This window comes from Frieseomelitta varia, unplaced genomic scaffold (genome assembly GCF_011392965.1).
Source record: "Frieseomelitta varia isolate USP_RPSP 00005682 unplaced genomic scaffold, Fvar_1.2 scaffold_835, whole genome shotgun sequence".
NCBI lineage: Eukaryota > Metazoa > Arthropoda > Insecta > Hymenoptera > Apidae > Frieseomelitta > Frieseomelitta varia.
Window position 1 is genome coordinate 131,914 of NW_025110629.1, and position 18,837 is coordinate 150,750.

The 18,837-nt window shown below is 37.3% G+C and overlaps 1 protein-coding gene across 2 annotated transcripts in view; it reads left to right on the forward strand.

The window, feature by feature from the left end:
* The window catches only part of LOC122536447 (receptor-type guanylate cyclase Gyc76C-like), a 106,926-nt gene that overhangs the window by 24,619 nt on the left and 63,470 nt on the right, over positions 1-18,837 (forward strand). For both annotated transcript variants that reach the window (XM_043668822.1, XM_043668823.1), the window contains exon 3: positions 12,289-12,721. In XM_043668822.1, the coding sequence (XP_043524757.1) occupies positions 12,332-12,721 (390 nt within the window). In that variant the 5' untranslated portion in view covers positions 12,289-12,331. The remainder of the gene's footprint in view (positions 1-12,288; positions 12,722-18,837) is intronic.

Genomic DNA, 18,837 nt, shown 5'->3' on the forward strand with positions numbered 1-18,837 from the left:
TTATTAACAGCAAAACTTGCAAATTCAAATTACCATAAAAATAAAAATTCCTGAGATTCCACAGTTTCCACTTTAGCAGTTACGAGTTAATTGAGTTAACAGTATAAATTAGCAAATTCGACACACGGATACAATTAAGAAAATGATTTCTCTCTTACTAATAGCACACTTAATTCGTGATTGCGAGTAGATTATTTTTGTAGATTATTTTGTAAATTAATTTTTGAGTTTATTACATTATGTGCAATTTCACAGTTTAACATTTCCTACAAACGCGTAAATATTCACCGTTTATTTATGATAACAAGTAGACTGTGAATGTTGCATTCTCATGAAACATTTAATTCTGCAAAAATGTAGAAATATAAGGAATGTTTGAAGCACGATTTGTAATAATTAAAGCTCGTAACAAATCTCTGTTTAAATTATATCTGTTTAATAATACAAAACATTAAATTTGCATAAATCTGTATTTTATATAATAATGCATTCTGTTGTAGAAAAAATCCATAAATAAGTTCGATTCTAGTCTATAACGAGTACTTTTGGTATATATTTTTGCATATTCATTAATTTAAATGCAGTTTAAACATCAATCCTGGTCTATAACGATTACGATTCGCCTCAGTACGATTAGACACATTACTCGCACTCTTTTTGAATACAAAATTTATTTCTCTTTAAATACAAAAAAAAAAAAAAGAAAGAAATCCACAGTCTATTTGAAAAACTCCAATTCTAGCTTATAACGAGAACTACTCGCGTCAGTATCACGAGACAAGTGCCATAGCAATATCTTGAAAATACGTACGCAGTACGTAAATGCGAGTCTGTGATCGCGCGAAGCTGTACGCTTGCAATCTTTCGCAAGACTTATCTCACCGACATGCACCGTCGATTAATTCATTTCACGATTCGCGTGTAATTCGCTACATCCTCCCCAAGGAACAGAACCTGGTGTTTTTCATCACATGCACGATTGCATAATTAATCGAAGAAGCGAGTAAATTAACAGACGAAGCGGCCAAGACCTAGCAATTAGAGGTTTTCTTATTTCCCGGCGGATCTCTCATTTCTTTTTTTTTTTTCTTTTTTCTTTCTTCATTCGCTCGTCGTTGCTGATTTATACACACGCTCGCCCCGCGTAAATGGCCGACTATTAATGTTGCTATTTAATCGAACAGGCGCGTTACGTTCGTTTATCGGCACGATTGAAAAGATGGCGGATGTCGATACCTCGATCAACGTAACTACAAAGTTCCACGCGATAGTTCGACGTTTTTGTCTTTGACGTCCATTTTCTTTTTCTGTTTTCTTTTTTTTTTTTTTCGTTTCGTGGCCGTTTCTTTTAGACATTTCGTAGATTATTGTGTCGGTATATATTTTATCCGAATGTTGGAAAAAATTTTTTACCAGCATTAGATTTCTTTCCTTATGTTAAATTATTTTATCTCTATTATTGTAATGTTTCACGTGTTTTTAATAATCGAATACACCAATACGCCACGCGATAATTGACGTATCTTTTTGTTTTCTCAACGCTCGTTTTTTCTCGTTTCATATAATCCGAATGTTCCGCTGTCCGAACAGAATACTTACTAGTGATGAATATCGTTCGTTGTACTAAATTATTTTACACAGATACGTTACTATGCGTTTCACGTGTTTTTTCTTGTTTTTTTCTTTTTTTTTCTTTTGTTTTAAATAACCAATTAATATGCCGTGCGATAATTGACTTTAATTGACGTTGTTTTCTCGTCGTTTCACTCGTTTTTCTCGTTTCGAACGCGTTTCATATAATCAGTGTTCCAACTATCCGAGCAGAATATTTATCAGTAATAAATGTCTTTCCTACTATGTAATATACATTACTACATTTTTCACGCAAGCTTTTAATAATTGCAAGAATTTACTGAAACGTGAGATATAAGATTTTATCAGAAAAAGGATTTAAAAAAGAACAATACCGATGGAATATATAAAGCGAGAATGCAGACGTAATTTTTCTACAAGCTGAGACAGCAAACGAGAATGATGGAGATGTATCTTACTTGTTCTTTTTCTATCGATTCATGTGTAAATGGTTCTTCCGTGTTCGTTCTCTGTTGAATCGAGTCGAGACGTTTTGTCGCAAAGACGTTTGACAGGATCGCCGACACGCCGTTAAAGCGAAACGGAAAGACTCGTCAATTAGTGTCAGCGACGAAACGATCTCTACGCGCGCCGGTATTTAATATTCCGCGCCGCTATGAAGCACTAATTAAACTAGCGGCAAAGTTAAGTTGCGAGATTTCCGTAATTTACACCTGCCGCTGTCGAGATAATAGGTGCGCGTACCTGCGTGCTCGAAATGCTAGCCACGTGCCCCGATCTTTAACATTGCAACGCAATGACGTTGGCGTTGAACGACGAAGTCGAATTTTAAAAAGATAATGTTAACTGCCGAATCGTTTGAAAATACCACTCGATATTGCAACTATCGGAAGTATACCGATGTTCTTGACAGTATTGATGTGCACTTACTTGATTACTTTGGCGCTTATTTACTTGATAGTTACGTTAATGTGTACGAAAGTATTAGAACGCTCGTAAAAATGTTTTCACAAATACATTATGTGTATTGTATAAAAATTTGAATGGTTTAGTATACTCTAATATTCACTGGAACTATCTTGACTCTTGTCGCATACTTGATGGTAATTAATAGCAATTTTAATTAAAAATTATATATATATATATGCTACACTAATTTTTTATTAAATATATATTAAATACCTTGTAACATTTTTAGATTCCTTTTAAATTTCGGATCGCGGACTTTTCTGCAATTTCGTACTTTTATACGTAGTCGAAGAAATGAAACCTAAGCAAAAGTTTGTTGTCGTTACTGAAGTTTGTAACAAGAACTCTTTGATATTTTATGTATTCTTGCATATTGTGTGCATTCCTTGCATTTACCATTCACCTTCCTTAATTTCTCATGAATTCATGAAAATTCGCAGTCCACTCATTATAATATCAATGAAATTCGAAAAGATTTTATATGATACATATACAATAAGCGTTTGAATGTGCTTACACTTGCTGTGATAAGTGTTTGAATACTTGCCACTATACTAATTCATCTAACTAAGTGCCACACTCTAATTGCAAGTGTTTAATGTTACAAGATCGGTTCATTTGATTGTTCGAAGAATTCTTGGCGAAATTTAGCAGGAATTCGAAGCTATTATCTTCATGATAATTATCGAATTATTGTACAATGTGATATGTGTATATTGTGGAATAACAATTAATATGAATATTAACGATAAATAAATTAGTATCTCATACAATTTTACCCGTAATGGTTGGTCAATTTAATAAATTGATGAATATTTATTAAGCTTTCGTTCATCGATTATTTATTAAGCCATCGTTTTAATTATTATCCATAATAACCGTAAATTATAAATAATGACACTTCAATCACTTGACTCATAAATGGACTGCGGATTTTTGTGTATTTATATATATAGAAAATTGTAGAGAATACGAAAAAGTACCTATATAAAATATCCAAAGTATAGTGCTTTCAATACATTGAAACAACTTCCTACCGAATTTCTATTTTTCTTTTTTTTTTTAATTATTTATACTCTCATAAATACGAATTTAATTAACGTTTACCCAGGGAATATATTTCCTGCCATTTTAGTTTTATAAAAAAATAATCTTGAAAATTCACTCAAACAATTCCAACAATAAGTATCTGTACCCTGTTTCATATCTGTACTTTGAATGCCAAGGCTTAATCATAAAGTACAAAGTAACATTACAAACACACATTCGTATTATAGTGGATCGACTCACAGATGCATATATTATACCAGATAGGCCCGCCATCGCATTCCAGAAAGAGAATAATCTTAACACCTGAACCAATTCTAAGTATCCGTATTCACTTCGTCATAGAATACAAGGTGACATCGACAAAGTTTGATACAGCGCAACTCGTGTAGAGTAAATAATCGCAAAGTTCCAACTATCCGACCATCCTTCGAAACTTGTTAAAAAACGATTGACGGCTCGAGTTTTATATACACCTCGGGGTAATCCGAAAGAACAAGGGAAGAGGCACTCGGATTCGATCGGAGCACGCTCTCGCCTGTATAACAGTTTGTTTTCCACATGCGATACGTGTAATACGGGTTCTAACGCGCCTCGTCTCTGCAGTATATCGCGTTACAAGGGGTAATTGAAGAACGATATGCATATACGTTGTCGAGATGTGCACGCGTGGGCATTGTCATTATCGCAGCTACACAGTACATTAGAGTGTTTCATGTCGATATAATATATCACATTACTACTGTAAACTGTTTCAGGGGTGTGGCTCTTGTTGGTCACCACAGGATACCTCAATGTGCACCGCGTACACCGTCGTATCCGTTTACTACGATTTCCCATGTGTTTATAATACTTCTGGTTTTTTTTTTTCTTTCTTTTAATTTCACCGTTTAAATTGTTTACCAACAGAGAAAGAAAGAGAGAGCCATGGTGGTGAGCTCGACACTGGACTTGAATTGAACCGTGAGTCATTGGGAATAAAAATGAAGTCCCATTCACTAGGAAATACGAGCCACTTCGAACGAAGAGAACCACTTTATTAATTCATATTCTTCGCGGCGCTATGCTAGTTTCATTTTGATTTCATTTAATAGCGAGTGTTATTTTTGAAGTGGGTATTAACGGTCGAAGCGAGGAGAGTTACATGAGCAATAGAAGATTGGATGTAGTAGAACCTTTCGAGCCCCTGTTTTCTTTTTTGATATTTTAACGCAACGTTTCGTTTGGAATTTTCTATTTTTTTTTTTTCTCTTTTCTTTTTTAGCATTGGAGCTATGACAGAAATTTTTCATGTCTTTTATCTAGACTCTACGAAGTATTTACAATGGTACTTAATGGGTTAGTATCTGAATTTCAAAGTTATTTTGCACCATTAACAGATGATTCTTCAGTTACTTGCAAATATTTTGCTCTGTATTACGATACTAAAAATTAATTTATTCATATACCTATAATCTAGCAATCTAATAATCACAAACCAACTTTCAAGATTTATAAAATATCTAACAACAAGACAAAAACTTCTTTTGCTCGTGAGTTATACATTTCTGGACACTACGTTGCTCGCAGAATGTCTGGAAGTCGGCGTGGTCAGGCGACTGTAAAAGATCGATACGTGTAGGCCAAACTCTCGGAGAGGAGAGTTATCAACTGTTTATCTAAACGATATGCAGCGCGAGTGTTGACCCTGGGTTGCGTAAACGCATGCCTGACACATTCCAGCTCACCGATTTGACTTCCTAGCTCGATTCCGGCCGAGCAAGCGACCCGCTCCAACCGCGATCAACTTTGCGAAAATGGTATGTTGGAAAGAAGGACCTGTCCGTGAGATTCCGAGATTCCGTTAACGAGACGATGTAGCGTCACGATGGAAATAGAATGGATCTTGCACGTTTACTTGCTTTACTTGGTTTTATGTGACGTTTGACGAGAGACGTCGCGGTTTAAAGATGTCAACTGGCTCTCCGGAATTGGATCGTGGCAATTGTCGTTAATAGAAAAAAACGTGATAGTTGATGGTTGAGAGTAAATTTGGAGCTTGAATAAAAGTTGCTAGATCCAGTCCAGAGACCTTTGTGGTATTGTGATTTATCTTTTTTACATTACCTTGCAATCAAATTTAGAATGAGCTCTTTTTAGTTTTCTATCCTTTTTCAGTTGTGTTTGAAAGGATGACAGTTGGTTTTCTAAAATTGAATTGTGTTAATTTATAGAGAAATTGTGTACAATAAAAATCGTAAGATCAGTGGTTTATTTTTTTCCACGTAACATATACAACATGATAAAATTTTTAATAGATCTTGCTTGATATTTGAAAAAAATATTACCAAGTTTTCAAACACAAACGTCAGTTTAAAAATAAATTTCAAACTTGAACGTGATATTTATGATTTTTCTAAAATAGATGAAGATTGGTATAGAAATTCTTCTGAGAATGTTTTATTATTTAACATATTTTACGTATTACGTATACGTAGAATAAATCTTCCTGATACCACACTTTTCAGAAGAATGGGAAGCATAGAATTCTCGATTCTCCTCTCGAGTTATTTGTAACCTAGCTATCAAAAAAATTTCTTAATTAAACGAGAGAGAGATGAGGTTTTACATTAAAGAGCTTGCGTTCTTCTTCTCCCCTGATAACGATACTTTATTGCGCAATAAAATCTGGCCAAATTTAAACGCGGCATCACTAACTAAGACCTGTATCGACTTATATCTTTGGTAACCGAAAATCGACGTCATTAACAAATAACGTATGCGGCTCTGCGTCGCTATTCTTAGACTTTTATCGAACTGGCTTTACTTTAAGTATCAAGACCGCGTTAAAAACAGCCTGTTTCTCGATCGCCTATGGGACGTAACAGCCTCAAGGTGAAAATCAATTTGACTGGAACGATCATGCCAGTCGTAGCTAACAAGTTTTTCGTCAAACTTTTAGACACACACGATCGCTCGATTTCCTTAACATTAACACGTTGACTGCCACAATGGCCGACGCGACTTTTTGGAACGAGAAAAAAAAATTAAAAAATTAAAAATTAAAACGAAACTAATAGATCGAGACAAGATAAGTTTTTGACTAAAAAATTATCAACAACGCGAGAAGTGAAGCGGTGTGATACATTTCAAACTATAGTTATTCATAAAAGAAAATGTACAAAACTCGCGTAGTCAGTGTGTTGATTAGTATCGTTCTCTATTCGAAGTCACGATAGTTTAGGTTTTTTCACGTTACATGTATAATTTCAAATTTCTAGTGGTAATCTCCACAGAATGAAATAAAAAATTTTTATAATATAACATAAATCACTGTGGTCGTCTGTGAACCACTTAAAGGTTAACAAGGAAGTTCGCTTACGAAAGCGTTTCGTAAGTTTCGGTGTGAAGTTTGTGACCGTTCGAATATGCTGAGGTGTAGGCTGTTCGTTATCGTTCCCTTACGATACGAACGACTCGATTTGAGAAATACGATGTTTGCTGGCAAATATAGGCGTGACGTCATTGAATTATTCTCGTTTATTGAACTCTGTGTTGTATTACTCCGTGATATTGTTCTGTATGGTAAATAAGTAGATTGATTGAAAGATAGATTAATTAATTAATATAATTATCACTACGGTACAACTCCGTTGATATTACTTGTATAGTAATATTACAAATATTATTAAAAATTATACAAGAAATTATATTTAAAACGTTAGAACTAAAAATACGTCAAATAAGTCTTCTCTTAAGACTTAACAAATCAAAATTAACAAGTGTTCTACTATTAAAAATTAAAACTATCGCCTAAGGAATGTAACTCGTAACATTTAAAGAAATTGGAAGAAGTTGTACACATGTTTGACGAAAAAAATTATTGAAATTGCCAGAAGCGCGCCGTCATAAGTCCACAAAATGGGACAAAAGATGTACCAGCAATTAGCGATTGAAAATTTGGAAAATTTTCTCATACACTCGTGTACCGCGTATCACCGTAAATCCCGTCCGTACGTGTTAAACACGTTAACGAGATGCTCCAACAACACCTGAAAATAAATAGCATCACGCTGATGCGTTGAAAACTGTTCGTAACGTGCATCGCCAGCACCTAGCCAATGTATCGTCCACGTTTTTGTACCATGCCGTGTCTCTCTGTCGTTAATTGAAAAAAACCACGGCGGGGTCACGATCCTATCCACACTTTTCAACCATCGCGCGCGACGATACAAATCGTCGGGGAGAAAGCGTGTGTATCTGCCGGACAGATGATACATCGACGAAAGCCAGCACTCCAGAGGCTGTATACTTTCGGAGATGCGTGTGCACGATTATTCAACGAGGTCGAAAATTTCCATTGGAAACGTGGAATCAAACACCGGTGAGCCTCAAAAGGGGTCGCGGAATATTTTCTGCTGGCTCGCAACCGTTATTTTTATTATCGGAGATTCTCGAAGCTAAATACAAGCGTTAACTTGGGATTATACTCTGAAATTTATTTTGCACCGTTTGTATCACGGTTAATTAATTTATTTTAATAATTTTAATTATCTCGAAAGTAAATGATCTATATATATATATATAATAAATAATAAATAATAATGATAATAAATAAATATTAAATATACATTTAGAAATTAAATGTTTATCGTGTTTATTAATATCTAGTTTTTTTAAAACTAAATTTAATTTATATATAATAATAATTTACAATTCTATACTACTTGTGATATGATATTTTATTTATTTATACTTTGTATTATGTTACTTTGTCATTGCATATTTACATGTTCTGCAAGATTATTTTTGATGTAGTGTCTCGTCGAAAGTACTTTTTCTGCTACAGGAGAGGGCAGAAGTTCATCGTGGTTCTTAGTGTATAATATTAATAATTAAGCATGAGATATTATTGGAATTATTATGATCCACGTGTTCTCAATGTTTTCCTCATATTTTGTTTATTATATTTCAGTACTCGTAGTTAAACGTAATAAATAATAATTCAACGTAAAGAAAACGTGAAACCTAAATTGAAATTTCAATTAGGAGTTAAAAACAGAAATCTAAACTATTCTAAAAACTTTAACAGTGCGGAGATTCGTCGCGACAGAGTATCTGCTTACAATTATCATCGGAGTGTCGCATCCAATAATCACGGCAGTTAATAGTGCGTCGTGTGTCGCTCGTTTTCAAGCACCTCTACCACGCGAACGCGTCCCTTTTTGCATGCGCCTCTTCGTCCTGTCAAATAAATCCGCGCGCGCCCGCCGGCTGGTGACTTTCACCAGCGGCCATAATTAAATCCGAGTTAGAAACGTGGAACGAGTCGAAAGTTGCACGGCACACGCTTGGTGTGAATGACACACTGTGCCGTCACTATGCCTGGTTGGGGGGGAGGGGGGGGGGAAGACGCCTTTATTGTTGTCACACGGGGGGGGCCTTCGTTGTAAGCCGTCGCGCTGTGTAGCCGGCCACACTCTCTCGCCTACGAGAGTCCGTGGTTCGTTACGTAATTGCAACAGGTGTGTCCCTCTCGATCCCCAGCCACGTGTTTTTCCCTGCTCCGTGTTTCTCCTCCGATCATGCTCGAACGCGGAATCGTTCCGCGCCTTGAAACGACTGCGTTATCTCTCGCTGAGAGAAGCGATCAAATTGCGGAATTGCGCTGTCGTCGAGAATGATTTTTTTTTTTTTTTCGAAACGTCCGTTCTTTTTCTCTTCAAGTTGAGTTTAGATTGGCGTAGCGATTCTTACATTGCGGTTCTGACGATAAATCGTCGTCGTTTCGACGAACGCGAATTCTGACGTGGAATTTTGTAGAATCTTGGCTTGCGAAACTAATAGGGAAGTAATGGGAATGAATGTTATTAAGAGTTGTTTCATTGCAAATATACAAAATACGATTCAAATGAGTCTTTTTCATTTAATTGTGACATACAGTATCAGCTATTTATTAATTTATTATTAAATAAATAAATTCAAGTAATTGTTGAAATAAATACTTGAGTGATACAAATATGCTTCTTGTTTTTGATTAAATCTAGCAGATCGTTCGATGTAGGAAATTAAGAGCAGAAAAGTGTTCGTCGATCGTAACTATAGAAACAGTTTCTCAAAATCGATGCGATATTTCATAAAATCGAAGACTTTTCCAACGTGACTAGAAACAGATATACAGTGTCATATCAGAATAAAATGATGATCCTTTCCATTAAACTATCATTTATAATCGTATCATTTACTATAAAAGAATTTGCATATTTAATTTCTAATGCTTAAATCTTTTATTTCATGTAATTCCTGAATTTTATTAAATTTCAAGTAATATCTGTCTTAAAGTTTCTTGATTAATTGATGGCTTTGGTAGCAACAAGTCTTCTCATTATCATCATCAAGCGAAACAATACTAACATTCTCAGTTCTTTATATTAAATTCTTTCGAATCAAATCAGCACTATATTGGCATATGTTCATTTTATCCCAGTATGAAATGCATTTCGATCCCAATTCGATTATCCTGATATGTACTTGAATCGTTCTTACATCTTAACTATAAACAGACATACTTGAAGTCACTCTGCAAAGTATTCAGTCACCTGAATTATTAATAGCTATTCCTGTTTATGTATATCTATCAGCTGCATACTAACTGACATCATACTAAAGAGATTCATTTGAATAGCATTTTATATTGCAATAATTCACACTTGCCCAGTAATATGTGTGTATAATTTAGTTATCAATAAATAAAGTTGGAAAGGAGACTTCTACAGGGACAAGAGCTGAGAAGAAAAAGCAAAACGACCTCGGACAGCGACTTCTTCCAGATAATTTTCTCAGAATACATCCGCGAAACAATAAAACAACACGATTCCGCGTGCCCAGAAATCTTTTCTACTGACTGATGTACGTACACGCTATTGCGAGTGAGTTGAATCGATGCGTTCAACGATAAAGCGGAATCATTCGTGGGATACTCTTCGTCAATCTTAAATCGCAAACGTTTTACCCGTAATCCTCCGCGTCTCTGACGTAAGATTTCCTGAAGATCATTGATATCCGATTATCGAGATACTAGCTTCGTGCAACATGCAATTTCGATGCGCTCTCTGACTCATTTTCAACGTGGAATTTAAGAGCAAGGTTATTACGTTTATAAACAAACAGTGCAACGATTAATCACGCGATGAATTCGTAAAGAGTGATCGAAGAACGAAGCGTTTCTTTTTCTTCATCTGGTTTTGATTCCGATTTTTGAGGATTTTGAAGGATCGTCTTTTTCATCTGTTTCCGATCCTGATTATTGGAGGATCGTAGCAAATTTTCAAGATGTGACAATACAATTGAATACGATGAGCTGAAAAAGAGTAGGAATTGTTCAGAATCGTCTCATGCGTCACGTTGAAATTTAAACAATAGTTCCAGTGAATCACAGATCTCTCACAAAAGTGTTCTTCTTCTTTCCTATAATCTGTATATATTTTTCGATCAATCGAGAGTAGACAACGAAGAATCGGAGCGGATTGAAAATCGCGCAACGTTTCTATCGTTTTAAGGATATCAGTTATTATTAGCCTCTCGCGCAGATGGCACATGCAATGACTCAGAGACGAATAAGCGGTGACCGATGATAAGTGGCAGTTCAGCAAGAAAGATAGCGTGGAAAATGACACTTCTAAGTCGAGCACTTGCATCTAATTGCTTAGGTGAATTTTTTTTCAAATACTGGAAGAGATAAGTGGTTAAAAATACACGAGTGTGTAATCTGTTCATCAAGATGTAAAACGATAAAGATAGAACGTGCAAATAAAGTGTTCTTCACTTCTCTCTCTCTCTCTCTTTTTTTCTCTCGGAATTTGAACTTGGATATTCTCGTTGAGAATATTAAGTTCAACTAATGGGGATAAATTTCGTCTGCCCGTCATGATAAGAGCTATTAGTGATGTACGAAGTTTGTTGTGTCACATTCCTCACTAGTATGCTAATAATAGAACAGTGTGCTCGTAGAAAGTAATCATCGATGACTATGAATTTTATGTTTCTTGGAGAGAAATTAATTTCAGCTGTACCACAGTTTGTACAATAAAGTTGTAATTTCAAAGTGGACCAGATTTATTATTTTAAGGAAAAAGAAAATTAATTTTCTAGCAATTTCACGTACCAGTAGGTAGAGTCTTTCGTAGTTCAACCCCGGAATGTAGAATGTGCTATTATAAAAAGCTTCTAGACATTTTATTCTGACAATATAGTGTTAAAATATTCGAAAAATGGAGTATCATTGCACGAAGCGGAATACTGACCGTGACATGAAAGTAATCACAAGCATACCATCAACAGTATGATGAGTTAACTACTTGCGATGGCAACTGATTGCGGACTATGAAACCGTATACAATAAAATTCGTCGCTTCCTTTTTGAACTCGTCGGTATGATATCACCGGATAGAAATAAATTGATAATTTGTTTTGCCTGTGTATCCGATTATACTTAAATATATTTAAAAGCTGGAAAAATATTGCAATTTTGCGACAAAAAGTTCTCGACGTGTGTAGCGCAAGATCAAGTCAGTCCAGCGCAAGAGGTTGACCAGTTATCGCTCGAAGGAGTTGAGTCACGAGTCCAAACGGATTGAAAGCGGTCAATTTTCGACCACTGTATCAGTGTTCTTCGACTAACTGATTTAATTATGATTGCAGGTGAGCGGGAGGGAGGCGGTGCTGACCGGTGGCGGCGGCGGCCATGCGCCCCGGCCCGCCAGTGCAGCCGAGCCGCCGCAGGCCTCCCCGTCGCCAGGAAGTCCCTCAAGAACGCAATCGACGGCATCGGCTAGATCAGCCGCAACCGTTGCGACCACGTTCGTACGGGAAGAGCTCGCGGGCCCTGCTGGTGTTGCTGCTGCTGGCCAGCAGCCCTCTGGTCCTGGGCCTAGCCGAGCCGCCAGGATTGCCCGGGGCCGAGTGGCAGCAGGCGCTTTCCAGGCACACGTATCCCAGATCCACGTTCACCAGGTCCATACAACCGAGGAAACAGCAGAATCTTACTATTGGATATCTCACGGCCATCAAAGGGGGCCTCAAAGATCGCCAGGGCCTCGCTATTTCTGGCGCCTTCTCCATGGCCCTTGACGAGGTGAGTTTTTCTTCCTTTCCTTTATTTTTTTCTTCTTTTTTTTTTTTTCGTTGTACTCTGCTTTCGTTGATTTCCTCGTATCATGTTTTACAATGTTTCACGTTTCATCGTAATAGTGATGAACTGTTAAACGTTTTATTATGGTGTAGGATAGCATAGTTAGTTTGACGAACACATTGGAACAGATTGTGTAATTTCTAATGCACTAATATTGACTTGGTCTTTATTTAGACAACCTAGTCTTTTATTTAGAAGATTGTGTTTACGTAGAAAAATCGTTGGCTTCGCAGAGATATTTTAACGTTAATTCTGTAAAATCTGTCGTTTGAAAGATAAGAAAAAATACAAGAGATAGTGTTGTGTTCATATTGTCTTTGTCTCTCGACCTTAATACAGTTTTGTAAGAAATAAAGAGCTGCATTGAGAAAACGTATGCTATCACTTTTTATCTGAAACATTTTTTTTTTTTTTTTTTCGTAACAGATAGTTCAACAATAATTTTTATTTATGTTAAAATCGATTATCCTAGTGTGTGTGGAATGTGCATTCGTATGATTTGAAGTTCTCCACTGATCTTTCCATTCATGCATGTGTGATGTACATGTATGGAAATTAATTCACTCGTTAAATAACGCCAGTAACACTTTTAGCAATTATCGTCGTATTTCGGTAAAATAATTTAGAAAAACGAACAAAGTGATGTACGCTCTATTTGAATATGAAAATATCTGTGGGATTGTGGGAGGTTAGACAATCAGGGTCGATTGTAACGAGTTCACGTAACGAGATTTAACTTAGTGTATATTTAAGGCTAAACTTAATTAAAACTGGATTTATTCCATTACATACTGTTTACTCAATCTTGTGCCATTCCACGCTGTCTACTTTACTCTTCTCAGATTCACACTTTCCCTCGATATGCATTCTCATTCGTTCTCATTCTCTCTCACAGTCATTAATGTTATATTATTATAATATTGCATTAATATTATATTATTTTACATGGCGTTATGCAACGTCTGCAGGCCATCTGTATGCCTGAGCCGCCTTAAGATCATTAACTTGACCTACACAACAAATTTTAACATCTCTACATATCATTATTCAAACTATAAATATGATTAACGAGAAAAGAGAGTGGTCTTGTCAACAACGAATAGTCAAATATTAATAGCAATGTTCTAAATATCAGTAAAGATCAACGATCCACTCAATTTTTTATCACACGCACGACTTGAACTTTTCCTGTGGCTATCATGCACTCTTTTTGCTCTGGAAATGGAAAGGATTAACGCCGCAATTTATATCGAACCACCAAGATACAAACATTTATCTAAACACACATTCTAGCCGATCCTAAATATAACTCTCGCGCATCTCGTTAATTCGTGTTCGCGAACTCGATCAAGATAGCACGGCACGGTCAATGAAACACGCAATGGATCAACGAAGCAGAACCTCGCTACCACGCGAAGGCTCGAGAAGATGATTTACCAAACGACTGCTTTTTCCTTGGACAATATTTTAAAGTTGAATTTCCTACGAGCGTGAAACGCACGCGTTTCGACTTGGATGCAGATTGTGCATACGTGAAAGATTTTTCGAGTAAACTTAGCGATCATCCGATGACCTAGAGCAAACGGAAAGATTTCCATTTCGATCAAACTCGTGACCATTCATTAATGAATTAATTGTATCGTAATCCAACTATTTTTTAAGATTTCCTCTGAACAAAATATAAATTCTCGTTCAATTCACATTTTCCTCGCTTCGAGTGTGTACCGTTATTTAACCTAACAGTTATTAAAGAAGAACAGTACATTTTTTAGTTTAGGAAATCCTCGAATATTACAGGTACGCGATTTTTTAAACGTCGTGTTCGTATCAAAATTCCACAAATTTATTAAAACATCGGTTACACCTGTATCTGTGTTTCTTGAAAAAAAAAAAACATTGAAATTCAAAATTCCAATTTACATATTTTGTACAGAAATACTAGTAGAAATACACACGCGTGGTGCTTGTTCCGAATACTCATAAAAACACAAATTTATAAAGTACAACACAATATCAAATGAATCGAGAAGACCCAGGTGATTCCTCCATTATACATTATATTCCAGATATTTCCGCATTTCTGAGAAACGGACTCCAAAAATCCATTGAAATACCGATACATTAATTACACCTATATCTGTGTAGCTTTTATACTCGAGTATCCACACCTACGCTATCCGCATGTTCGATATTTATAGAAAATTTCAGGTTTAACCACCTTCAACTCGTTAATTTCCACGTATCCCCCCCCCCCCATGTGTGTATGTGTGTGTATATGTGTGTGTCAGAGCGATACACATGAAAATTCGTTGCGCTCTGAAACCAGTGGCTCCTAATTACAGTAGCCGGTGGTGGATCCGGGCGCGGTTCCCACGTACCGAACGAACACGGCGCTCGGCGAATCCTGGGACCAGGCCGAAAAGTAAGGTCGGGGCCAATATCGCGGGCCCCTGTCTCGAGGTTTTTTCCTGCGGGCGGTCAGAGCGGAGCTGGACCAGGAGCGCGCGGCGTTCCACGATCTGGAAGGGCCCGATAATTCATTGGAGAGGATCGGCGGCGCGGTGCGCGGTCGCGAGCGCGCACACCAAGGACCGTGAGATCGTTTTCGCCGCGCGGCGAGCCTCTCTTCTCCCCGTACGAGAAAAAAAGAAAAAGAGAAAGGTGCGCTCTCCCGGCTGCAGCGCGCGGGAGCTGTGTGCAACGTGCAGAGTGACCCGGCATCTCTCTCTCTCTCTGTCTCTCTTTCTCTCTCTCTCTCTCTCTTCCTCCCTGGAGATGCCGATTCGTGCGAGGGTTTAAAAATACAAGACCGGCATTATTCGCCGGTCCGCCCACGCGTCCGCCGACGAAACTGCGCGCTCTCGCAACCGTGAGAAGAATTCGCTCGCGATCGAGAAACCTTCTCTCCTCCCTCGATCTTCCTCTCGGTGTCTACCTTCTTCCCCCTTTTTACGTTTCTTTTTTTTACTCCACTTGCTCTTTTCTTTCTCCCTCCTTTCTTCCTCTTCCTTCTTCTACTTTTAGTTTCGATTCTTCTTCTTCTTTTTCTTCTTGTGCTTCTGCTTCTTTTGCTCCAGACGAAGAAGAAGAAGAAGGTTAGTTTCGTTCTCCAGCTTTTTATTTAGTTCGAAACGAGCTCGTACTTTCTTTTGCAACCGTAAACGCGGCGTAGAAGGGTGTTGAGAAACCTCTGGGAATCGTCGAAATAACCGGCCGATCGTATCACGGCCCGGCGCGTATCCGGTTCTACTCTTTGGAAATAACAAGTTACATCAAAGATGGATTGCCGTTACGCCGATAATTATTCTGGGGATACTGGTATCTCACCGTGGCTATCGGGAACCGAACGTTCCGAATCGTGGTCAGCTTTTTATTTCTCGCGCCTTCCTCATCCCCGCTCCAAGAGATCCGCGTCCCGTTTAAACTTGCCGCCCCGTTTCGAGATCCGAGGAGCGAAAGAGCGTTGTTGCTCCGGTTCCTTCCGTGAGACGAAATTCTGATCGCCTTGTGATCTTTTATACATTTTTGGAGAATACAAAAATCTACAGAACGCGGACACTGTGCGTAAAAATATAAAAAGATACGCAAAATAAAAAAAATATTAACACTGGAACTACCAAGGTTCGGTCGAAATGACCAAATTTATAATTTTTGTTAGAAATTTTCTAGATACAAAACTGTGAATTTTTAGAGATTTAAATGACTTTTCGTAAAATATGTAAATGAAAGTTTGTGCAAGTTAGAAAGGATCTCATAAAAGGAAATTAGTCGGCTATAGTTTGTTGAGAAAAAAGACTCGTAACACTTTATGTAAAAATTGTTCTCCGATAAGTGTGAGCAACAGCCCCATTCGTAAGAATTAACAGCGAAAATAGCGAACTAAGCGCGCAAGTAAAAACCGAGTGCACGAAAGAAAAACCGGTTTATAAGAGAAAAATACGTTGTTAACGAGCAACTCTTGGCAATTCAGCTCGATAACGTATCGATATATATTCTAACGAAAACTCACCAAAATCCCATGTATACTCGAAATATTCGATCGAAGGGACTAGGCAAGTATGAAACGAGTGTGTAACAAGCGGTGTGTGGTGTGACGTACGTCGAAAGGTGCAGGAAACGAGCTTTGCGCGCGTTTATTTATGTACTTGGACACGCTACGCAAGAGTAAGCATCGCGATCGCAATGTCGGCCTCTGTGCTCGTTACTTTGGACCTTAAGCTCAACTCACACGCGCGAATATTACGACGTAGTTGGAAATATGTACGTAGCCGCGCATTTTTACATTCAAAGTGAAAAATCGCGGCAGTTATTTTGGTACGTGGACCAAAGTCGAGTTGTATTTTTACTTTCGTTAACACCAACAGCCACCGTTTCATAACGGAGAGAAATAATGCGGATTGTATTTTTAGCCGCGCGGTGAAAGTTTTTCCACGTGCGGCCACGCTCGCTTCTAATACGCTCGAGTTGGCGTGATCGCCGATTCCTCGAGATGGTTAACCCTCTGTATGATCCAAAATTGAAAGTGTACACATATAGATATAGAATATTAACGGATATATTATTACAGTACGTTAAAATCTGTGCCAATTTTTGCAAGAAGGCTCTACAGACGTGTAAAAAATTTTTAATCGTACTAAAATTAATATGAAATATATGTAGATATAATTAAACTAGATAACTGCTAACTATACAAATACTTATAATTGGATTTTACATGCATCTGTTGGATCAACCGCGATCTCCGGAGGATGAATGTATAATAAAAGAAAGAATAATTTTAAAATTCAATGCCTTATCAATCAGTCACAAATGATCTTTTCGACATACATGTATGTTACAGGAATCTTTTTAAAAAATATTGAATTCCACATTATCACATTATACGTGTATTTAAAATTAAGTATGCTAGTTAATTTCTTTCTAAAAGAGAAGAGCTATTAAAAGTGTCAACGATATTACAAAATTAATTTACATTCAAACAAATACGATCGAGACAATCATACATATTTACCGTAATTATTCTATATCTATATTAGCTAGTAACATTACATTTCACACGGTTGTCAGAGTGAGAGAAAAGAACAGCACCCTTGAAGAAACATTTTTATCGAATCAATATTATATTAGGTAACTTCGAACGTTTTCAAGACTCTCGAGATACCGCTCGATATATCGAATGAAAATACTGCGACGTTATTGAGTCGTTGGTTGGTAATTCGTGACCTAGTTTTCGTGCCTTAATATTCTCGAAATCAACGTTTACAGGAGTATTACGTCGTGCCGTCTCGTCGTGCTCTCCTCTCCTAACCTTAATACATACATTCGATTGCTATACTTGAACGCAAACAAGAGTGGCGGCAGTTTTATCTGCGACATTTGAATCTTCGAACGAGCGTGAGATCATTTTCATCGGTCTGAATCGAGGCCAGTTTCAATTAACATGGTCGTTTTCGTCTCGTCGCCAGCGTCGAAGAAGGAAAGTCGTCGCCGCGCGTGAATCGGGCTTAACACGTTCGCTCGTTTCAATGGTTTTGCACGCAGGTGCGCTTTGCCTCGCTGCCGGCGATACTCGCGAAGCGGGGAAAAAAAGAAAGATGAAAAAAGATAAAATTGCTGGAATTCACTATGACACACTCCCACGATGTAAACTAGTTTTACGTCAGGCAATAATAAGTGTAAATAGCGAAACGAGAATATTTTGAATTGACGCGCGCGGTTTCTTGCGAGTGATTCAATTATTCTCGAGACTTTTCTTTTTTTTGAAGACCGCGAGATGATCGCAGCTGTCGCACGCGCTCGTGATTCACCCGAAACGATTTCACTCGACCAAGAGTTTAACGAGCTGTCTAGTAGCTTCGTTTGATTCCTCCGAGTTGTAAATGTTACGATTAATGTTAATTTGTCGAATTTTAATCTGATTGAGTGAATTCTAGATTCTCTCAGCAGTCAACAACAGGCACGTGTGTTCATAAAAATTGTAGACAGAAGAGAAAGACTGTCAAAAATTCTTGTACGAGCTTGATTTATTTCAGTGAAAATTTAATTAGTATCTGATTACA